Consider the following 26314-nt stretch of genomic DNA (forward strand, 5'->3'; position numbering starts at 1 on the left):
TGTGCGAGGTAGTTGGACGTCTCGCATGGTTATTAGTGCGTCTTCTCGCGTGTCCGAGGCCAAGCGTGGGCCGCCATCGCATCAGGTCGCCTTACAAAGCATAGTGGCCGAGAAACACGGTCATTATTCGCTGCTCGCAAGTAATTAAGAAGAAAAAAAAATATTTCTTTAACGAACAAACATTTTTTTTTTTTTTTTTTTTTTTAAGCTAGCTTTCATTAATTTTCCTCCGTTTGATTCTAACATGTATCATTTCGTGTAACAGTATTGTTTAACTGCTATGTAACATTATTTGCTTTTGCGCTCGGCAAATATAAGCCGTGATTCATCTATAATAGATCCTTTTAGAAATATCGAGTGTGTTTTTTTTCTCGGTAATTTAATGCCAATGTGTGGCAAAATCGTTTCTTTAATAATCGGAAATATTCCATGCAAGGTGTTTCATGAATAATAAATTTTCAATTTTATACGAACAAATATTGAGATCAATTTGCTCTTTTATACGTGATAACAATATTTCTAATGTGTGTGTGTGTATGGAATCAAAATTAAATCTAAAACAATATAGATTAACGTATAAGAATATATAGATTATTTTACATCGCTGGAGAAAATTTCGATATTGGTATTTTTATTTGAAATTCTTCAGATAGAATTTATGATAGACCTTTTCTCAAGGTTTATTCACGCGCGATGCTCTTCAGAAACTGCGACGTGAGTTTTTAATAATTTTCTAGAATCTATGAATTATCTAGACTTTTCTAGATTCTAGAATCTATGAAGCAAGATTATTGAAAGAATATAACACATAAAATTTACAAGCATGTGTATATATGTGTTTGCGCATGCAAACGTCTAACGTATATCTTCAAGTAGTTATTTAGCTCATTACGTACAACATGTACGTAGATAGTTACTTGTGATGACATCACTCTATCACTATTGGCACACAGCATTGTACGTATACGTGTGTGCGAATAATAGAACGAAGTCATTCGCAACAGAAAATGATGTTCGGAAATTGACGCGAAAAGATAAGGAACAATGCCGGGCAAAGGTAGAATAACAAGTGTGAATCATCAGTTTAACATTGAAAGACGGAGAAAAAGAGGAAAGAAAAAAAAGAGCGAAAAGATGGCGCGGAACCGATGGTCGAAGTCTCTTTATTACGCGGACAGAAGGATATAATTTTCGACCTAATTTCGCGATTACATCTGGAAAATTATACTACTAGAGGCGTGTTGCGAAATGTGTCATGGTCATCCTGTTGCACATCCACAGCCTGACGCTTTCACTGACGGCTGCATTTCATGGTACGCCGGCTCGCACGCACGCACGCACGCACGCACGCACGCACGCACGATGTCATTGACATCGCACAAAAATACACGGACAAAGATTCTACTCTTCTTAATGCGGATCAATAAATCGATTGACGCGACTATCAATGAGGGAATTTTATTCGGAAAATAAAGAAGAGATTTATATATAAATTCGACCTTTTGAATTGGACGGGCAATCGCGTCGATGAAAGTTCACTACGATCCTGAAATAATTCGCATCGCGACAGAATAATGAAAATTTTGAAGAAAATGTATGCGAATCTATATTTATGAATATATATATATATCCGTATTCAGGTGGATGTATTGTATGTCATTATACGGCGCGTGATCGAGCATGAGAATTTATGTCGAATTTATCAACATATAATGATGTCTATGTGATGTAATCTAACTATAAGTATATGTTATTAGAGTGCACTTTCTCCATCCTTTTGATGATATTACATCATAAGTATGTCGGTACAATGATAATATATTTCTGTCGTATCTAGATTACGTACTCTCTGTTTATAATAATTTTCTGAAATTGTTTGATTTCGTTCAAATCCTTTACAGCGTTTCTTGTATGCATTTTACTCGCAAAATATCTAAGAATGCATTCTGTACCGGGCCAAAAGTGAAACTGTAATAATATTGCAACACATATATAGTGTTTAATAGCGAGAAATATTACGTTAGCAGACACATATCCATTTGCTTCAACAGTTTTATTATTTTCGTTCCAGCTAACTTCAATTTCCTTTAATGAATTTCTAGACATTATATAATACGTAAAGCAGAATACATAATAGGTAGAAAAACATAAATGCATTTTTTAATTAAATTCATTATTTATTATTATTGTTTTGGAATATTTCTGCAGGCTAGGGAACTCAATTCTCGATTGTGGAAAACTCTCATAAAACGTAGTTAAGAAAAAATACAATTGAGATTTCTAGGACGTTCCTTATATGTATACAGAATACTTGTTCTGCAAAGTGCCTCATAATCACAACGAACTTTGAACATCATGAAAGACTCTTGTCGTTATTATTAATAGTTCTCGAGAAAATAATTAATAATATTTTAAATTATTTGATCTGAAAGTCAGTTCTCTCACATTTGTGTGAAAGATTAAGACTATTTTTAGAGTCTCTGAAAGCATGATAAATCACTCTGTAAATGAGTTCACTCTTTTTTGCGAATCACTCCAATTCATCCGTGACGTAAGAAGTGCTTTTACATCAATCTTCATCTTTTGAGGAAAAGATAATAAAAAGAAAGGTGTTCTTCTTTCTTGTTTTTAATCGCGAAAACTTGTCGGGAGTATGTATGTATGTACATACATACATGCGATCGTCGAGATTTAAAGCTACGCCTGTCGATATGCAACTGTATACAGTTAGGTGTAATGAAAATTACATGTCATAGTTTTACGCAGGGATTTTCCGCTAGAGTTTATCCACTGAAGTGCAAATTTCCGGCTTTCTACTTACCAACTGATGTCTTTTTATCATTAACAGCGTATTAGAACTTTCTAATTATATCTTAAAATATTTTGTAAACAACGTGGTATTGCTTATACCTACAAGATGGCGAACTAAATTAACGTTGACTATTAGTCTGTTCAATAAAACAAAAACCAAAAACCCTCGATAACAACATTACGATGAAAATCATTATTAGAAAGTTTGATTTATCAAAATACCAGTATACAATCTGCATACATATTAAATGTATTACCATATACTGTTTCCATTTTTGGCAATTGCGCGTTTTTTTTTGACATCTAAAATTTAAAATATTTAGCATTATATTAATGTATATCGACATTTTTTAAATTTCGTAAATCGAAGCTAATAAAGTCTAAAATCAACGTGTAATAAGATTCTTATTTAAAAATCTCTTGGTAAAATCTATCATTGCAAATTACATTGTATACAGTATTGTATATTAATAGCTTCTACAAAACTTATTTCTTCGTCAGTTGCTCTTTTTCTTGTTATTAACGTCATACAATGAATTAATCTAATTGTGCGTCAAAAATTTTTATTTTTTTCTTGGAAAATTATTTAATACTCTGCTTATATTAAATTTAAAGAGCGAAATACATATGCATAACTAGTTTTACATTTTAGGTTTCCTGTAAATTATGGATTTCACTTGTGATTTATGTGTACACATAAATTGCACTTTCAAAATATGCATAATTACCAAACACATTATGCAACCATCTTTGTTTGTTTCTCTGTTACTTTTGAAGCGCGATTTTTATTAGCTCTCGTTGATCGTAAATTTGCGTGAATTAATATTTTAACTCATATCAAATAAATATTGTGTTCTTTTTATAAAACATATCTATAGAACTGGTAACGCAAAATTAAAATAATTAATTACTCTATCTTCAATAATTAATTAATTATTGTATACTTATAGTGTGTATGATTATTTGATCTTTGACTGTATGAATCATTTTGATACGTATAATCTTGGCAATTGTGCACATGTTTTCACGCATATTAAATTTCTGATTCACGATGTTTTTATAATTTCTCACAATGACGTGAACTAATCACAGTACAGCAAAAACAAAGAAACGATTATTGAACAGTACATCATGGCTTTCAAGACATAATTCTATCAATCATTTTGTTTTTGTTGAGTTAGGTAAGATTTAAGACATGACATTGTAATAAAAAAAATACACAGATATATATATATATTTCTTGCCGATATTTTGAACCTCGTATATATTTAACTTTCGATTAGGCGGACAATCGAAAATATACGAATTATAAATGTTCATCTTGGCAAACATTGACATCGTGATGTCGGATATCTCGTATTTCTACTACAATAATATTTTCATTTATAAACAAAAGATCAATAGACGTAGAAAACTTTGGAGAAACAAATTTTCACTTCTCAAAATAAATTCACGTGACTCTTAATAAACAGGAATTAAGAATTGATGGTTGAGAAATATTAATAATTGCAATGCATGCTGATCGCAAAAGACAATCGCGGATCCCTTTCGTTTTTCGATCTGCGGAACTTACTTCAACGACGACTCACCGAGGAGGAGAGCCTGCCGAAAATGCACCAGGTCTGTAGACGAGGATTTCTTTCGTTCGTGATCCTTGCGAGACAACGATCCTGTGGGCACTGATCGGTTAGCGGCTACTCAAGTACTATCCTGATCTCTTCCGCATTTGCGATTCCGGCAGCGAGAAAGTTGCATGACCGCCGTGGCACAATCGCCTTTCCATCGAGAACCGATGGAAGGGTCGTCATTTACTACGTTCGTGAACTCGGAAACTCACTAGTTTCCCTGGAGGGTTTAGATTTATCTCACGTTAAGACCGTTAAATCATCGGCGTCCGCGCCGTGATTCCGGTTTACAATACCGTCATTTTCTGCTTACCTCTAATTAAATTAAAGACTTCTTGCGCGATGTAGTCTTACACCTTGTAAAATATTTATTATCTCGCACTCTTTTGCGAGGAGGTTCACCCGAGTTATCTATGAAAAATGAGTGTATGCAGATAAAGAGAAAAAAAAAAAACTAACGCGAAAAGAGAGGAGAGGAAAATATATTATATAAATATATATATATATATATTATTAAACCAAGCTTTGTAAACGTGCATTAAATGACTATTGCGAGACTAAAATGAAGATAAAGATGACCGATAACCTTCCACCAGTTTCGATCACATAATTAATGTGCAACGGATATACCCACCGGTAAGTCTTGCGGCTAATATTAAGCGCAAGCGATTTCATTGTGAAATGAGGCTATCTCATTAATTTCTGTTGTAATTAATGTACGTATGAGAATATAAGAGTGTAATACAATCAGTAAATGAGATATTAATTCACGATGTAGCGATCTTTGGAATTTAAATTAATCAATGCATATCCGATTTATCGATTACATTCGAGATATTGAATTTTATGACTATTATTTTAAGAAACTAATAATTAGCGTAATAAAATACAGTAATTAAATATTCGTTCTATAATAATGGTATCTATTTATGTAGAGCCCTGGGACATCTGTGATAATCCTAAATTAATTTGGTGAAAATATTCGTTCGCTGACGTTTAATAATTTCCGGCACGATATTTCAGCGGAAACAGCGATATAAATAAACGTTAAATTATCTTCCAGCGTTATTTTTTTCTTTATTTCTGATGAATTCACTTGTCAGACGAAAAAAATAATCAAATATCAACGGTACTTTTTATACTGCTTTGTTCAGTCGTAATTTTCAATGAGTGGGTGAAAATACAAAAGAGAAGATTACGACACCCGCTGTCAATCATTGTTAGTAGAGAAAAAAATATATATATATGGTTGAATTTTCTCGGCCCACACACTTGGAAACTTACAGTATGATTGATAATAAATTGCATAGTCATGTCCACGCATCATCACACGTAGACACTTCCATTTCGCACTTTGTAAAAATCATCGATCATTTCGTCACGCATCGCATCACTCAAGATATTCATTAATAAATAACATCGTGAATGACAACACATATTACAAATTTAATGGCAACGTAATTGTAAAAGCAACATGCAGAAAATGCAAGCACATTCTGTGCTAAAATTGAAACTTGCTTTTCTATTTTAAATATTAAGATTATTTTTTTTTATTAAAATAATAATTAATTTGATACAGCAAAGATTTAATGAACATTGAAAAGATATACTTGTAATTATTATTTAGGATTTTTACGACTTTTTAAAATCGATTATACATTTCTAGAGAATAATAAAAAATTTTATCATAATGAAAAAGTTATTTTTTTAAATAATTCTTACTAAATAAATATTTAAATAGAGTATAAAATTCTAAAATAGATTCTCTCTTTTCTTTTCTTTGCAATAATTTAAATTTGCAGTACGTTATTGGGAAGAAACTGGCTCCTTGTGATAATAATTGCACTTACGTCATTTCAACCTTTGTTGTCCACCTTTAGTAAACGATCTGTCGAAAGTCGGCATACGAAACAATTCATTGGATGATTTGATAAATGAGAATGTTATTAATCAACACATAATGCTACATTATTTTAAGATATATAAAAAGATGTCATTGATATTGCGCTGATTCACCTATGATTTTTTAATTAATAATAGTTATTAAACCGATAATATTATTGAATCAATCAACGATCAACAATGCAGTCTAACAATAGACACGGGACAGCAATTTTTTGTGACGATCATATAGATATACTTTGATCACGGTCGTGTTTATGTAAACGCACTAAATTTCTGAACTTATTTTATTCATTGTTTATATTTTCTATACGATTTCCTGGTACTCTTTAATTCTGCAAAAGTGTCGGCCGAAGTATGATAGGTAAATTAAATGCATTGCAAAAGATAATCTATTCATCAAACAAGAAAACGTTATTATCAGGGATGAGCGAGGCTCTGAAATAACTTGATTGAATTAATAATATTCGATTAATTGAACAAAACTCATATTTAGTACCGTTGTTTTCTTCTAATTACTAAAATATATATTTAAAAGCTGATATATATATTTATACTCTTGACAAAAATGAATCTACATTAACCGAGTTGTAATTTTGAATTAACTGCTTTTGATCGCGAAACAAAATATTAAAAATTTTTTTTTACAATTTTTCACAGTGAAAGTCCAGTGATTTTAGCATGTCATCGAGATTCTGATCTCGTATCCGGTTATATTCATTTTCTATTGTACCGTGCTAGAAAGTTTCGCAGCAACGGCTCTTTGAGAATGAAATTCCTTATTATGAGATTTGCCGTATTACGAGAGGATTATGAAGGAGAGACGCACAGAATTAAGAGATGTAGAGAACCCGCGAAATTATACCTGTCATGCGAATGTATGCTCGCTACTCTTGGATTAGCTTAACGAGAAGTAACATAATGAGAGAGTTTCATAACAGAACACATAAAAATAGCACTATCACAGAGACGAATATCTTTTAATAGGGATATGAATTATAAAAATGAATAAAAGAAAGAAAGAGAGAGGCATAATTTTGCTAATTATTAAGTTGTAGCAAATGTATTTATAATAAGTTCAAGATATATTTATACAATTCTGCTATTTATAAAAGCAAATTTGCTTTATTGCATTATTAATATTAATGAATTCTGCTTTAACTAAATTAAAATTAATTTTTGCTTAAAAAATGTAAACGGTTACCATTATTTATCATTTTTGTTTACGAAAAACAAACCGTTTACATTTTTGAAGCAAAAATTAATTTTAATTTAATTAAAGCAGAATTTATTAATGGTTTTTTTTTTCATATAAATTGTTTATTATATACATATATTTGTCTTACATAATATTTTATTTGAAAAAAGTCAATATTCCTGATGAAATTAAAATATTTAGGATGTTGTTACCCATTAACTTTGATGTGACTTTTAATGTCATGTGGAAACAGACTAGCAGCGACTAGACATTGTACAAAGAACGAAGCTCTCACACGTATACATATAAGGTATCTGCATGACTAAAGTTTAAAGTGCTTATGTAATTTTCACGCATTAAACTTTTACTAAACGATGCAAAGACCATGTACGGGCAGCTATACAAGTAGAAAAGGAAGTCGTCGCTCAGGAGATTAGAACTCGATTTATTTGAAGTCGCAAGCACACGTGCTCTCTCGGAGAGAACTACCGGGAAATCGCGAATACGTATGTATACACATAGATGTGTAGGTATGTATGTGTATAGGCAAACAGAGCCTTGCCTTTCTTCGTTATGTGAGCGATAACATGAGAGCAGATAGGCTTGCATTATTCGGCCGTTGACAGTATTTATGACTGTATGCACACGTCGGATCAATGGCCGATTAATATGCGAAAGTCCACAGTGCGTTTTTCACTTTCCTTGTAATTAATAATTTAAGATTTAAGTTTATAAATTTTGTATATGTATATTTTTTTATTACATTTTAAATGTTTCTCTCTCTTTTTTTTTTTTTTTTTTTACGAAAGAGAGAAAATGTCGTTTGCATATGTATTTTTAATGCTCTTGGTTGAAATGCGTGGACAGGAAATTATAGATTTATTTAATTACCAACTGTGCACATCGCACACTACCATGTGTCGCGTCAATTGCGTTATAAATATTAATCGGATGCACGGTTCATCGACGATACATAACTGCATAAACTGATGTAGAAGCAGAGTTAACAACCACGCACAAGCGGATCTAATGAAACTCCATTCCCTGCACGAAACTGGAAATATAAATGCCTTTTGATACCTCTAATGCGTAAATGCATATATGAATATATATATATATATATATATATATATATATATATCGATTATCTAATTAATGCTAATAATAAATCATAGCGCAGACGTAATTAGTTGATTGCTTCCTATTTCTAGCATCAAAATTGATTGAAAATTAAATTATGCGGAAGTAGAATTTCTGGACCTTTACATACAGGGTGGGCCAAATAATCTGTGACAGGCTATTTTCTCCGAAACTATTAGAGATAGAGACTTGAATTTTTTTACGTTAAATGGCACATGGGGGCTGATTACGTGGCGCGTAGGAAAATTTTTTGGGAGGACTTTTAGGGGGACAAAAAAATGGTACTCCTTATTTTTTAAACGAAACACCTTATATATTTTTGCATATTCTTGTAGCTTATCTCGAGAGTTTTCCGAAACACTATAATAAAATGTTTTTTCATTAATACTTTTCGAGTTATAAGGCTTCAAAGTTGCAATATTTTAACGTAAAATACAAGATATCTCGTAAAATATTCATTTTTCGATTATCTTCCCTAATACTTTTATGCACAGAATAATGAGACAAATCAATTGGCGTAATTAAAACACATAATTATGTTAAAGTAAAAATGTGTAACTTGCTAGTCGCAAAATCAGATTTTTTCTTAAAGATATGTGTTTTAATTACAATTGATTTGTTTCATTATTCTGTGCATAAAAGTATTAGGGTAATATAATCGAAAAATGAATATTTTACGAGATATCTTGTATTTTACTGTCACAGGTTATTTGGCCCATCCTGTATATATTATTGTCGACATTTCATAACTTTTAGTAATTTACTCGATAATTCTCAATAATGATCTCAATGAATCTGATGATTGTTGCGCGAATAAAATATAATACTTGCTGTATCATGCTGCAGCACATGTATGTTAATATGCACCTTGAATCATGTTAATTAGTCGATTAAATTGTTCGTTTTTATTGATTTTCACATTGCGCAAAAGTTGACATGATTTATCCGTTTCTTTTTCATACATTTATTTTTTTCAATGAATATATAAAGTTATAATCCGCGCTGAACATGTAGAGCATATAATTTAAAAGGAGAAAAAGAATTGAGCTTCGCTCAAAGTCAATTATTACAAATCTAGACATATGTTTTTATTCATCCTCGAATTACAATAGAACCAACAAGTAGAAGTACTTGATAGTAGACAGCGAAGTATACTATCAATACGAAATTTTTTCAAGATAATTTTACTATACAATTATATTTAATTTAAGCATTTCTTATAATTAAGAAATAAATATTTCCTTGATATTTTAATTGAAATGATTAAAGAAGTTATATATCTTAGGAGTATTTTAAGAGGAGCTTGTGTGTACTATTAGTAATATTAGTTAAAAAAAATTAATGAATTTTAATAATAACTTTTAGTAATACTTCTTAATTTATTTTGTCTAAAATATTAAATAAATATTAGATTTGGACTATGCAGAAACTTTAAAATATTTCAAATTATTACAATTTTTAACATCTTTATATTATTATTAATGAAAAAATATTTATAATTAATATTCATTCTGATCAATAACAGACAATTTTTGAATGTAAATATTTTCTACAGAAAACGAACAACTTATTGAAAATTTCTCAATTATTATAAGCATCTAATTAAGGTTTTTGTGAACTGTAGAATAATAATTTAAGCAAAGACCCAATGTTGTAAGAGACATTTAAATGAGTTTTTTTAAAGATGCTGATTTAAATCGGATCCAAGCAATAACAAATACTACTATGAGTGAAACTGAAATAACTAACTTATTAAATAATCTCCGTGTATTAGTAAAGAAAAGAACATTGGATTTTAATAATCTTTGCGCATTGAGTGATCTCGATTATCATCGACTTACTGGAATATCTGCTACAAACTTCAAATGTTACTTCATCCGAAATCCGGCCAAATGGACCCTCCCCTTATTAGCACATATGCTGTGATACGTAATATTTTTCATAAAAACCTAAACATTATTTTCAATATATGTATATATATATATATATATATATATATATATATATATATATATATTGTATACATATGTATGTGTGTATATCTGTAGAAGAAACAGTAAAACCAATCTATGAAGTTATTTGATTGATCACTAATATGCAACATATTATAATTTTAAAGGAAGATTTCAAAAATAGACCGGTTTTAATTAATAAACAGATTAGGAAACTTATTCTATATATAATACATCAAATTTTAAATTAAATAAAAAACCGTTAGTAATAATGATACGGTTACATGAACTAAATAATATTAAAGTGCTTTCCTTCTAACTGACAAATTAGAGAGGTATAATACATTTTAACACGTCGTAAGACTTGGGCATTGTTGAATCAGGATGGCAAATTGTGAATATCTCTAACTTACAATTTTATACATTTCACTAACTCGCGTTATACTAATTATACAATAATTGATTTGTTGTATCCTTCATTTATTTGCGCTGAAAAAGGCTTGAAAAGTCAAGCCGAAACGTCCGCTCGTCCGTTATGTAATTCATATGTTTTTTTACTGTAATTTATTAGTTACGATTTAATCTTGAATTTAGATTTAAGCAACTTCCGCCACGACCCGGTAAAAAATTTTTATCTATAATCAGACAAAAATTTTACACGTGTGAAAAAAATACGAAAACAATACAAAGGTTACAATTAAAAATAATAAAGGTGTGGTACCAAGGCGTAAATGAACCGAATACGTATAATATAAATTAAAATCAAGTTATTTAATACAAAGTAAATTAAGTATACAAGAATTACAATGTTGAAGAGCAATTCGCGATAAAAAATTTCTTAAGTATAGTTATGCAGAATTGAATATAATTATACAGTATTCTACATAAAATATAAAAATATGTATAATTATAGATGACAACGTATAAAACTTTAGGTTATATTTATATATAATATAAATGGATTGATAGCTGCAATTAGAATTATGTAGATGTAAGCTTATACAATGCCTGCGACATTTTATGTATAATTATATATATATATATATATATATATATATATACGTTGTCATCTATAATTATACATATTTTTACACTTTATGTAGAATACTGTATAATTATATTCAATTCTGCATAACTATACTTAAGAAATTTTTTATCGCAAATTGCTCTTCAACATTGTAATTCTTGTATACTTAATTTACTTTGTATTAAATAACTTGATTTTAATTTATATTATACGTATTCGGTTCATTTACGCCTTGGTACCACACCTTTATTTTTTTTTAATTTTTTATTGAGCCTTTTTATTAACTTATTTAAATTTCTTGTTTTATTTTAATTAATCCAATAGACGTTTGTGTGAAATGATCCTTTTACTCTGCTCCTTTCTTTCCTTGAATTGTTGTTTGATCTTTTTTTTTAGCAGTTTAGACATTGGAAGAACGAAGTGTGATATTTTTTGCCAACACGAAGGACAAACATAACTTACAGAGATAAGATAAATATTCATTGAACAGCACGTACTTGATCTTTATGTTTTTGTTTTATTGTTGTTATATTTTTTCATATTCTGTTGAGGGATACATATGTGCATTGCAAAAAAACGCGCGTTTGTAAAATTTAAATAAAAAAAGTCGGTCAATCTGATATGTCGCAATCACAAGGCTCAAAATTCATTTTTCTTCCTAAATTTTCGAAAAATACAAAAATGAAATTACATCAATATTTGATGAATTTTGATAAACATAGAGTTGTTCACATATTAAATGTTATACAATAGATTTAATTGTTAATGTAAATTTATTTTTTTCTAGATAATTACACTCCTGCTTATGCCTCGCCATATTAAAGTCTATGAGTATTTATTCGTGCAAAAAAGCGCAATTAAATTTTTTACACGTGTGAAAAAAATACGAAAACAATACAAAGGTTACATCTATCTGTATTCTACCTCTATTTTAGCAATTAGAAGTAAAACTCTTCGCCTACGAATGCGATAGTAAAATGGCTAGTACTGCAGTTATTTGAAAAATTATCCAATTATATTAATGCAAAATAGTGCAATTATATACCAGTAAATCGAAGTTTTGCCAAATATTATTTACAACTTGCCGAGAACTCGTACTTATTTGTAGAGATTTATGCTCAGATTATTCTTTTGATCGATTGATAACTATTTTAATATGCGATAATATGCTTATTATAATTTATAATATTATTATAACATTATATAATTTATAATATTATTATAATTTTAAAGGAAAGTTTTAAAAAATAGACCGGTTTTACACAGATCAGAACAAGCAACTTATTCTATAAATATATGAAATTTTAAATTTATTGTTTTTTTATTTTAGTTATTCTAATAGGCATTTGTTATTATGTCTTTTTACTTTTGTTGATCTTTCATCAGGTGTACAATACAATAAGTGTGTTCTTGGAATATCGACTGGACGTCCTCCGGTGATACATGGCGTTGTCCTCCGTTAAAAAGATTATTTTTTTAGCTACTTATATATCTCGTTCACCTTTCTGCAACTTTCGCGTATTTATATTATATTAGAAAAGATTGCAGCCGTTAAAAATAAGTTTGAAAAGATGCAATATAAAAAACGCTAAAAAAATGAATTGCGTTAGTTGTATATTATATATATAAATTACGTTTTTAAATAAGTTATTTAAGTTTGCGTATTATGATCATTTTTTTGCTGTATACTGCAGATCTGAGTTGCGTAAGAAATTTTTAGTGACGTCAATTATCAATATAATAAATCGAAAATTAATAAAAAATTTTAACATACAACTTGTAATATAAAAGATACTGAAAGAAACATGCTTTAAATGTTCGAAGATTGATAATGATACTCATTAAATTGAATAAAAAAATGTTCAAGTAAAGTATAGTATAAAGTTTGTAAATAGTAATTTGTTTCTGTTTTTAAATAAAATGATTGATTGATTGAAAACAATGAGTAATACTGTCGATAATGAATCTGATTTATCATTATATAATAAAGTATTATTTTATTGTACATCAGTTCATCAGTTACATTTGATTTATTATATTTTATTTCAGATAAAATTCGAATTAATCTTACACGCTAAAAAATTGATAAAATTAGGAACTTAAACAGCCTGTGAGTTGCTTCTCTTCCGGCTTCCTCTTCCACAATTCTCCAATCTCATTCTATAACTCTCTTGTAACATATATATACTTGGCAAATTTAATATATATTCCTTTTTCACAATTTATTTTTTAACTGCAGAGATTTTTTTAATTTGAAATTAATTTTTTTTTGTCTAAATAAAAATATTGTCTAAAGAAAATTATTTATCATAATTTTAAAAAAATATAAGATTTAAGAAAGTAATAAAAATGAAGAAAAATGAAAAAATTGTGTCAGACAATTTAAAAAAGAAATAATAATTAATAGTTATATATACAATATAAAGAGACATTTAAAATATAGAAAAAACCAAAAAAATAGATAACATATCATTTATAAGAGAGATAATATTTATAATACAGATAGCATATCATTTAGGAAAGATTAAAATAAAGAAAAAATAAAATAATATTTTGTATAAAGCTCTAATATAATTTTCTGTTTTTCCTTCAGCTTATTGGTTATCGTACATGCAAATCAGTTGGAGGGAAAAAAAAATTGTACATAGCGAATGGAGTGGAAGAAAATGTTATACATTAACTTACAATTAGAAGCAGCATGACGGGAATGGTGGCAACAAATGGCGGAAGGTTAAAGATTAGAATGATGTGGGGCTTGTTTATATAAGGATGTGTCGCTAGTGAATATTGTAGTCGGACATATCTCTTTGTAAAGAACATGCCATCTAATCGCTAGAGAGTGCGAGAGTCAATTAATTTAATTGCGCTGCTCATCAATTGGACAATATTAATTGGATCTACGGATTTAACAGAATCGAATCAATGGACTCAAAAAATTTCGAGTTCGCCAAAACAGCAATTCTAACAGGTACGAAAATCATCATTCTTAATGTTAAAATCTCATAACTCGCGTAATTAAGCAGAAATTGTTTTTTTTTTTTTATTTTTTTTAATTTACAGTTTTTTCTCATATTTGTATATATTTATCACAAGCTGTATACAAACTATACAAACATTTATTTTTTCGACTTTAAAATGGCAAATATAACAAAATTTACATTATATATATATATATATATATATATAATATATATATATATATATATAATTTACATTATATATATATTATATATATATATATATATATATATATATATATATATATACATATATAAATCTGAGGAAAATATTACATCGGATATGATACCATTTCTTCGTAATTTAAAAAATTTGTAAGGTATCGTTAATCTACTCATCTAATCACGTTTAGTACAAGTGATGAAATGACAGTGCGCAGTCGTTTCTTTATGTTATTTTTTAATTAATTAAGAACAGTTAAAACAATGTGACTTCAATCTTATTTTAGTATTCTAAAATATAAGATTGTTTACGTAATACTTATAATGCTTATACCCTTGTGTAAATGGCTTTTGAATTTTTCAATTATTTATTATTCTTTAATAAATCGCGTTAGCTATTATAAGTGTATGCTATTTTGTATCTTTTTTACATTTTTACATTTACTGTTTATCATGTAGGGTAAAGTGCCTGCGTTTTTGTTGAGAAATAATGTCAGTGCTAGCATTTTACTACGAGATATAATTATCAACGTCAAGTATGAAATTTAATCTCAAAAAATGTGAAAAGTTACTATTATATTTGCAATTTATTATAAAAATAGTTAATACATTTACAATTCAAAGTGATTATAATTATGTTGATTATTACGTAAGACAAGGTAAGATTTTTTAAATCTTATCTTGATTCAATAAAAATTATTATATTATATAAAAAAACGATTAAGTTCTGTCGCTTTATTATTTGCATTAATTAGCTGAGTAGATTCAAAATATATCTCTTGATCAAAAATCTTAAAAATTACGAAGCAGTGACATTCTTACAATCAGCATTTTACCCAACTGTAAGAATTTTTTTGTTGTTACTGTTAAAATAATAAAAGAATTAAACTTCTTTAATTAATTAAAGAATTAGACTTGGTTAATTATAACGGAATATAAATATAATGATAATGCTTTCGAATTGTTTGATTTTCTTTTGCTCATAAATAATAATTAAAAATTAGAAAATTAATAATTGGAAATATTGTTTTTCAAAGTTAGGTATGGTGCATCTTTACTCTATAAAATGTTTTTATAAAAATAACACATTGTTTTCTGATAAAAAATCCATTATTCATGAAATAATTAATGTTCACGATGAATAAAAGTCAAATTTTTATTCGTGCATCACATTGTGTTTTTTTTATAACATTTATTATGGATGTTAGTTAGCGATCGACAAGTACACACATATGCACTATAATTTCTCATGTTGTTAAAAAAAACTTCTTGTATAACAAATATTCTATCGAGGAAAAATCAGTATCTTTTTTTCGTGAGAGCATTTTTGAAAAATGTCTTCCGCAAAAAAAAACGGGTACAATAAAAATTGTTTATGACGCACATCTATATCGAACATCCGATACGAAATGTTGATTGCGATTATTGATCATGAATAGAATATTTATACATGACGTATTGTCCGACAATCATCGCTTCGGCAATGTGTCGATTAATCGGCTGCGTCTGTCATCGTATTCTAACTGTGCGTTAGCATCCCTATGACACCGTATTGTTTACCATCACTCACACGACACATTGACAGAGACAATAAAATTACATCACATTCGCATGCGACAACGCAAGCGACATGCATCTACGGAAAATCGACATGCTGCCTTACTGTAACTTGACCTTGAGAATCACACATATAAGAGCGATCGTCGGTGCGATACCGACCGCATTATCCTCTGTTTTTCGGTGTCGAACGGATCGTTCGATTTTACATATCATCATTGGTAGTTTGACTGGTTTGTAGCTGATACAGCAGTAACGATACGCCTGGAATCATCATGCCACCGATAGTAAATAGTGAGTACGAGGCAATTTTTTTCAGCGAAAGTGCATCTGTGATCATACACAACTTGTCAGTTTTCCTCTCATTGTCAGCCGAAAATGTCATCGTGTTTCATACGTCCATAAAGAAAGAATTTTACAGGTTATTACAGGTGTACTCGTTGAGAGGCACGTTAATTTATATATTATTTACGTTTTATAATTTAATAAATTAATATAGATTAAAGGCACTATAGATAATGTATCTCGAAGTAGAGCAAATTATATCTCGATGTGATTATTAAAAGATAGATATACTTGATTAATTAAGTTGAATTAAAGTTAAAAGAACCGTGAATGGACTCTGAACCTGAACGTTTAAAGCATTCACGGTATCACGTCAACTTTCTATTAAATCCGAATGTATGTCAGTGCACGTATAAAACAGGTGAACGGCCGAATACCATTCACATTTTGTGTTTTTCGCGATTAATTATATTGGCTATTAATCTGTGTGTAAGAGAAATTACCAAAAATTTTGAAAAATCAAGTGTTGAAATTATATCGCTTCAACTTTATTATCTTTTACTTTAGGTACTTTATAAAATTATTTCGTCATAGCACGCTGTGTTAAACTTAGTATGTTTATAATCTGAAAGACATTACGTAACAAAAATTTGCTAACAATGCACTTTCACGATTTAAAAAGTTTACTCACGTTATAATGCTATTTATACTTGATGGATTACACAATGCGTTATTTACGCGTATCTTACATAACTTGTATTTTGAAAAATGTTTTTTTTTCTTTAACAAAAAATAAGTAATTTAAAAAAATTAATTATATATCTTATGCAAGATGCTACCGCGCTATATTTGCTGTCTAAAGTTGCAACCATATACTTTTTATTCGTGGCATATCTAGTATACAGAAACAGCTTTTTATATTAATGTATTTACTTAATGACTTTTAAATAATGATGATAAAAGAAATATCTCAAGATTTACCAATAAGTTTGAAAATTTCAAAAATTTAATAATCAAATCGAGAATTATTAGAATATTATACGATCATTTTGATATTAAATTAAAAAAAAAAAAAAAAACAATTTTGTAAAAGTCTTTTAAATTCTTTTCTTTATATATATTATTTAATGGGTTTGATACCACAAGCAAGTTAGACCAAACAAGTTTTGATCCTATGAAGCAATTTCTCCGTGGCCATGACACAGATAGGGCCCATAAAAAAACCACTTTTTGCTATACCATTCTAATACTCCGCCTTGGAAATTAGAATTCTTGAAAGAAAATCTTTTTGTATTTGTGTTATTAATATTAATACAAGATTGCGAGTTTCTCTCGCATTATTCTATTTTCTTTCTTCATCTAAAAAGTCTTTGATCACAATTTGGCATTTATCTATCTCTATGAAAAATAATACAGTATCGATATTTCTGAGAAACTAAAACATCCTGATATGCGCATGTATTTGTATGACCGTAAAATTTGTCACAAAGAAGAAAGAGAAATAAAAAGTAATTACACATTATCTGTTATATTTAATATTATCAAGTTGTCTGTCATATCATATTTTATAAAAAAAAACGTGACTGTTTCATTTACATTGTGCGTAAACAACCATGACGTAGATAAAGTAACGCTTTAGTTTCTCACGTAAGCGGAATATTACGTGGTTAAGATTAATAGCAAGAAATGACATCAATGGATTATCACTGTTTGATTTCAAAGTTGATAAAGAGACCTTAAAATGAGAGAGACTGAAAAGTAATGTTTTAAATATGAGTTTTTTGTAGTGCATGTTATTATCATGAATGCTATTAATTTTTTTCTCGGATTAATTCGTTTTTTTGTGGAAACTTTATATAATTCATCGGATATGATTTAATTGCAATCAATTTTGATGATTATTGAAATTCTCATTTGTTTTATTTTAGTATGAGAACAAGCAAATAACTTTAAATAAATGACATTTGTACGAGTCTCACGTACGAGTCTCTACGTCGCGAATTAATCCGAGAAAAATAATCAGCATCGCATTTTTCAACAAAATAGAGAGGTTTCATGGCACGCGAGAAATATTTGACGTTTCATTTATGACACATCTTTATTTTGCGAAAAACACTTGTTCGTACTTTCTGTCTTGTACAATTTCAAGATTCGTCAAAAGCGGAAAGTTCAACCGGCCAGACAATTCTTGTTTGCGAAGTCGTAAATGTTGAGCGATAAATCTCTCAAGATACAACTTGCTATCCAGTTTGTCTCGTCTTCCTCATCTCGCGGAAATATTGGATGCTACAAAGACATTTGTCTTGCCTCTCTCTTTTTCTCTATCTCTCTTTTTCTGGCAAACTAAACAGCAATTTATTGTTTTCTTTCTCGATGATATGTTGAAAAATCTTTATTATTACATGATGTTTTATTTGTAAAAAATTACTAAGGGATGTAATTACAAAATCTCATTTCTAAACATTTTTTTTTATCACAATTTGTCTAAAGAGATTACTATAAAATTAATAAAAATATTTTTAACTTATAATTTTAAAAATCTTATTAAATTATTTTATTAGATAAGAATTATGACATCTTTACGTATAAAGGGTGTTTCTTCATAAATGCCCGGGTAAATGTCTTGCAACTAGTTGCAGAAAAAAGTTTAATAACAAAAAATTTGCATGGTTTTTAGTCCGCAACAAAGCATATGTAAAAAAAATTTTTACTCATGACTATTTCGAATTAAACAGATCTTCATTTTTTTTAATGAAATTTTTTTTATTTAATCTTTTTATTTAACTTTTTTGTAACTTCAACCAGTTGCAAAATATCTATTTGGAATTTATGAACATACACCTATACGCACACTATAATATATTTTTAAAAAATTTCTATTTTATGTCGATACAATTTTTTAATAATATTTGTGAAATCATTCTTATTTTATGAAATGTAATATCAAAATAACATAACTTGAAAAATTGCTAATTTTTTCATGGAGCATAATTACCGATTTAGATGCTTGTCTCAATTCAGGAGCATGTTCTCAACTGCTTTTGATATTGATTTGAAAGTGAAATTAAATTAGTACATTCATGACTGCCAAGGAGTAGAAAATGGTGAAAGGAGAACATCTATCAATGAAGGCGAATAACTTCTTCGCTTGGATTGTCCAAACGTAACACAATCACACGAGATTTATTAAATTTCTTTTACTTTAAATACTCTCTTACAGTTTTTTTTTACTCTGAAATAGCTTTAATATATTTTAATTTTTGTTGTAGATTTAAATCTTATACGTATTTTAATTTTTGTTGTAGATTTAAATCTTATACGTAAAGTATAAAATTTACTATAAGAGATAAATCATTTTATCATTTTTTCGCATCTCTGAAATCTACTTAATTATAATTCTTTTTTTTTTACTAATTTATAATTAAAAAACCACGTTAAAAATTATATCAATTTTGTTATCAAGCAAAAATTGCAATTATTCTATCAATAAATATCTTGTATAAAGAATCGATGTATTATTAAAGTAGCTTTATAAACGACTTCAAGATAAAACCTGAAATCCAAGTACCATGATTCGTCTGTAGAAAAGTTACATATATTTTAGACATTGATAATATCTCCTTTGGACATGGTAATATCTCTCTTTTGTTGTTGGTTATCACAACTTTAGTGTAAAAAATATTCGAGTACGCGTACTTAAATTTGGAGAAAAATTTGCTATGACATATTTGTTATTACATATTTGCATGTATCAAATAATTGATATAAGAGAAAAGCCTGCATGTTATAAAATATTATTGAGACGCAAATGATTCCTACATAATTCTTCGATCTTTTCGATTAACTTCGTTTATGTAATATGTATTGCATACAGAAGAATGGAACATTCCGACTTTTATAAATATAACTATTTTCAACACGTATAATCGCTATACGTGACGCATCATTATATTCCACGATGAGATCAGAATTTTTTTTTTTATTAATTTGCAATATAAAAACTGTCGTAATATCGGTTCTTGTTGAAATTGCGATGTCATCACTTGATCAAGATTCACGCTAATTCGTATAAAAAAACAGAGAAGAATAAAGAGAAACCTTGTGTGAAATTATTTTGTTTTAGCTATAATAATGCTTGATATTCTAGGGACGCATAATTGTAAAATCGCGAATTCGGATATTAATTGCGATTTACATCGTTTTATTCTATTCTAAATTGCGTTTACTTTATTCTAAATTGCGTTTACAAATTTGTCGATTTGCAGACGCATTTAAAATGAAACTCGTTTAGAGCACGTTAATTTAGAACGCGATAAGCATACAGATAGAGTAGGAACTACCCACAACAGTGCACTTGGATTGCACTAATGATTAAAATTATCTTTTGGTACATACACATAATTTGTCACTGACTGATAATTTACAAGTTTATCAAGACACTCTGTGTAAATATGAAGTAAAAATAAAATTAATTTAATCTCTAAATGTACTGAATTTATTTATAAATATTTATAATTAACATTTTGCGCTTCTTATATAACATAAAGAAAAAAAGAGATCGGAAAGTTAACGTTTACAAATTATTAGTTATGCAATATAGTAGAAGTGACGTCACTTTTTTTCAATTATAAAATCGATGTTGACAAGACTCGCTTCTTCTAAATCACTGATTTTGATTTCGCATCACGCATATCGTAATATTAATAATAAGGATATTATTATTGCACAACAGTATCTAAAAGTTGTCATGTCTGTCATATTTGGAAATAATAATGTAACTTCCTTGATATAAATGTCGTATCTTCTTACGACTTTCATAATCTGTTAAAGTTCTCCGATAGTCAAGACTCTGATGATCAAGGACATAACTCAAGGATTCGTGATGAAATTATATTGTGATGAGCGATACACATTGGCACATTTTTCTTAATAAAATTTGAATCATCATTTATCTGACTCACAATCAACTTATAATAATAAACTCAATCTAATTTTACCTTAAGAACAAACAATAAATAAATGCTAAAATATACAAATAATATAAAAAGTGTTTTATATGTATATATAATTTGTAAAATGACTTTTAATCGACTTCCGTTTCTTTTCTATAAATATCAAATAAATTTTTTAAAAAATGAATAAATAATCAAAAATAGGAAAACAAATACACACCGTGATTACATTCAGAAACTCAGTTATAATTTTATAGCTACAGACTTGAAATGTTTACGATAAAGAAGCTGAGTCATGTTTCCAGTGATTATTCGTGATACGCCGGCGGGGATTTCTGTTCTGCATCCTCTTTAAAGTCACAAACGACATATGTGATGTGTTAGGTAATTAATAGTACTGGAACACAAAAAACAAACTGTTTTTCGGCACAACGAGTTATTGCTTTTTATTGTTTTTTTGTATAATTTGATGGTCACTGTGTTTGCGTGTGTATTAAAGATACATTGTTCATGTAATCAATTGTACTTTAGAATTATTTTCTTGTATTTTATTCGTTTATTATAAGGAATGATGGATTCAGATGCTATTTTGATATATATATATATATATATATATATATATATATTATTACTTTTACACAATTTATCATTATAATTCTCATAATTTAATCTTTATAAATTAAACCGATAATATAAACCAATAGAGACAATATTTGCAAAATTTTCTTCTTACATTATCAGTAACATTGAAATTAGCGCACCATTGGTTTATCAATTATAAAGTTATGAGCATTTCATTATTGTTAAAAGATATCTAATCTAAGTAAGAAAAATCGGATAAACACTGGCTTATAAATTTATAAATATAAATTTGGTTTTTTTTTTTTTTCAGACAGTTTATTATCGGACTTAAAGGAATTGCCATGCTTAAAAGTCGGAAATAATATAATTGAGCTTGAATTAGGTCCTCCCCCTCCAGAATTGGAGGAAGTGGCCAAAAAGGAGCTCAGAGAAACCCCCGAACTTCAAAAAGAGGCAATAGCACGCTTGAGGGAATTATTAAAAGGTACTTTATATTAACTGACATAAAAATCTTAAAATATAAAATTTTATACATATATATATAGATATATAGATATTAATTTAATAAATTGCATACATATATATATATATATATGTATTAGATATTTTAGACATTTCTTTAAGTTAAATTTCGAGGATTACGATTATAGACATAGTAAATATATTTGCTATAGACATTTACATATATCTTAAGTACATACTGAAAAAATCTTGATCCTTAAAATGTTTAAAGTGAAAAAAAATGTCTAAGAAATGCATTTGGGAATCTTTTCAAGTGTGTTTACCATTATTTAAAATCTTTCTTCGTCCGATAGCGCAAACGGATCTCAAAAGCCCGTGGGACAACGAAGCCTGGCTGATTAGATTTTTGAGGCCGTGCAAGTATTATCCGGAGTCATCGCTCGAGCTCACCAAACATTATTACAACTTCAAGTTGAAGCATGCGAACATCTATGACAATCTCAAACCGAGCAGAGAAAAAAACATATTTGATCAAAACATTCTGACGGTGCTACCTGTTCGCGATCAGCACGGCCGACGTATATTGATAATCGAGCTCGGTAAAAAATGGAAGCACAACAAGTGCAGCCTGGACGAAATCTACAAAGGATGCGTGCTGTATCTGGAGGCGGCTATGTTGGAGCCGAGCACGCAGATCGCTGGCGCGGTCGTGATCTTCGACATGGATGGTCTCACCCTCCAGCAAACGTGGCAGTTCACCCCGCCGTTTGCTAAAAGGATAGTTGATCTGCTTCAGGAAGCGATGCCATTGAGAATAAAGAATTTACATATCGTGAACCAACCATATGTGTTCAACATGGTGTTTGCTCTGTTTAAGCCATTCCTACGGGAGAAGTTGAAGAGTAGGGTAAGTCCTCTGTGTATATGATTAATAAATGTTTGCACAATTTAAGTTTGCCAAAGGATACTTATACATATATTTTGCTTTCTTTTCTTCCGCTAGTTAATCTTCCACGGCACTGACCGGAAATCATTGCATCGATACATATCACCGAAATGTCTGCCGTCGCATTATGGCGGTACTTTGGATGTTGCCGCTTTGATAGATGGACCGACATGGTATAAAGTGCTAATCCAATGTGACGAAGAATACGACGGTAAGTGTAAAAGGAAACTATATCACATAATTATTTGATCACATTAAAAATAACAGAATTGAAGAAAAAATTGTAGTAGCTATTTAATGCTATACAGGGTGTCCGGTAATTATCGCCCCATCTCTCTAGGACAGATAGAGCAATTCAAACTGAACATAAAAGTCCTCTATCATTTTGCGATTTTCGCAATAATTATTAAACTATTAATTAAAAATGCTTAGCAAACGATATTATATATGTATATATATATATATATATATATATATATATATATATATATATATATATATATATAAAACATCGTTCGCTGAGCGTTTTTAATTAGTAGTTTAATAATTATTGCGCAAATCGCAAAATGATAGAGAACTTTTATGTTCAGTTTGACCTGCTCTATCTGCCCTAGAGAGATGGGGCGGTAATTGCCCGACACCCTGTATATTTAATGCTTCGATATGAGAACTCTAATTTTTCAATACTATGACTCGATACAATTTAACTATAATCTTTCTCTTGTTGCAGCTATTAATACGTACGGTTACAAAAAGAAATAACTCCACATTAAATTTATCAACATTAAAAATAAATAGTTAGATTTAAACTATTGGGAAACAATTAGACAAGTGATATTTTGCCAAGTGTCGAGTTAGAAACAATTACGACGATTACGGATTATTCTTGTTTACTCTTGTTGAAACCAACGATTCAAACCTTGCTCATTTTGTAATTTTATTTATAATTTATTGTTGTGTAAGTATTTTTCCACTCCTTCCTTCCATTAGAGTCTTCATAATTAGTGATCTTAATAAACTTCCGTTCCATAAAATTAAGTGAAAAGTTACGAAAGAAACGGCAATGCGTTGTATAGGATATTTCTTTTTACTTTATTTACAATTTTAATCTACTGTAAAAATTATGGTCTATTAGGTATCTGTGATCTCCATCTGAGATATTAAGTTGTTTTATTGTCCCTACAATCTTATCACACATATTTGATAAGATTATTATACATTCCACAAATTTGTATACACCAATAATTTTAGAATAATTATTTAATTTATGGAATAAGGATAATCTTTTAACTTGAAAGAACAGAAGAAAGTTCCACAGTTTTAAATATTATTTGCGTATGTGCAAAATGTTAGGAAATGTGGCATTTTTCTTGTGATTTAGTGCAAAATAAATAAAAACTTTTAGTATTTATTTAAAACCATATACAAATTAATGTACTTAAATATATACATGTAACAATTGTCTATTTGGTATATAATTTCTTGGTGTAGCAATAAATTTGTATTAAAAAATTATTACTGATATCTATGTATGTAATAAGTTATGCATATATAAATATTCAAAATACACATTTATCACTTGTATTATTTGGTAATAGTTACACGTTGACTGCATCAATGAACTTATAATAATATTTTTAAATATTTATACAAATATTACTTAAAAAAGTCATAATTCTCATTTACTTAAATTTTATTAAATTAATATTCATTTAATGTGATGTAATATGCCATTGGAGTGCAAATATTCTTTGGAAAGAAGAATGTACAAATATACAAGTGATTACTTCTAAAAAAATTACAATTTTGTAAATCTGAATACTTTTTATTGGTGCCATTTATATATCAATATATATTTGTCACGTCTTTAAACATAAAGCTTCTTTTTAACAACTCATCTTTGTTGAAAGAACTATATTATTCTCATTCAATAGTAATAATTTATATTGTTATAATTATCTTAATGTTTTAATTATATATTTATATTATAAGTTTGTATACAATAATCTTTAATGTACACCAATATGCATGAGTGCATCCAATTCGCTATTAGTGTTTTTTTCATGCAATTTCGGAGTAACGTAACAATTGCGAATAATTATGTTCGCAATTTCCAAGAATAAGATGCCATCAATGCTAGCAATTTTTTATTGTAACTTCACGTGTATAATTGCTCACAATGACGATAATAACGTAATGATCGGACAGTGATTATTTTATGTTATTATCTGTTTTAAATCCGCAATGTTGCTCAACTGAAACGAGATACTGATTTTGTCAATAATTCTATGCAAAATGAATAACAGGAATTTAATTAATTAATTATCATCATGATTGAAATTGATGCATATTTTGTTTTTGTCATCGAAATTTAAATTGCTAGTTATATAGGATAATTACCTTCAAGAATGGGTTCGAAGAAAAGTAAATTTTGCCAAAGTGTCACACCAAATGAGTCGTCGGGCATTTCTAATTCACCCCCGTGCCTCTTAAGTAATGCGCTCTTATCTATAAAAGTCATTAAAGACTCCCAGTTTGTCCCGTGGAAGTGAATCCTTTTGCGAATTTTCTCCTGTATATAACAATAAATTTTTATTTTCTTTTTCTTATGAATATTTTATAGACAGATGTGATATTTTAAATTTATTAGAAAATTCATTACGTCATATGACTTAATGAATTATATTCGGCTGTCG

At 28.7% G+C, this 26314-nt stretch overlaps 2 protein-coding genes across 5 annotated transcripts in view; one reads left to right on the forward strand and one right to left on the reverse strand.

Annotated features, from left to right (window-relative positions):
• Nucleotides 1–26195, forward strand: LOC140671319 (alpha-tocopherol transfer protein-like). Of its 2 annotated transcripts, XM_072902582.1 has the most exons (6): nucleotides 1–140; nucleotides 14249–14623; nucleotides 22521–22694; nucleotides 23026–23579; nucleotides 23676–23829; nucleotides 24349–26195. In XM_072902582.1, exons 2-6 carry the CDS (start codon nucleotides 14578–14580, stop codon nucleotides 24378–24380), a joined length of 960 nt encoding a protein of 319 aa, XP_072758683.1. In that variant the 5' UTR covers nucleotides 1–140; nucleotides 14249–14577; the 3' UTR covers nucleotides 24381–26195. The 2 variants fall into 2 exon arrangements, with proteins under 2 accessions (XP_072758683.1, XP_072758684.1); XM_072902583.1 differs by lacking the exons at nucleotides 1–140; nucleotides 14249–14623 and adding an exon at nucleotides 16530–16685.
• LOC140671317 (alpha-tocopherol transfer protein) overlaps nucleotides 24710–26314 on the reverse strand; it is a 7352-nt gene continuing 5747 nt past the window's right edge. For all 3 annotated transcript variants that reach the window (XM_072902581.1, XM_072902580.1, XM_072902579.1), the window contains 2 exons: nucleotides 26019–26190; nucleotides 24710–25873 (listed from right to left, as the gene is read on the reverse strand). In XM_072902581.1, the coding sequence (XP_072758682.1) occupies nucleotides 25830–25873; nucleotides 26019–26190 (216 nt within the window). In that variant the 3' untranslated portion in view covers nucleotides 24710–25829. The remainder of the gene's footprint in view (nucleotides 25874–26018; nucleotides 26191–26314) is intronic.

This window comes from Anoplolepis gracilipes, chromosome 11 (genome assembly GCF_047496725.1).
Source record: "Anoplolepis gracilipes chromosome 11, ASM4749672v1, whole genome shotgun sequence".
Taxonomy (NCBI): Eukaryota; Metazoa; Arthropoda; class Insecta; order Hymenoptera; family Formicidae; genus Anoplolepis; species Anoplolepis gracilipes.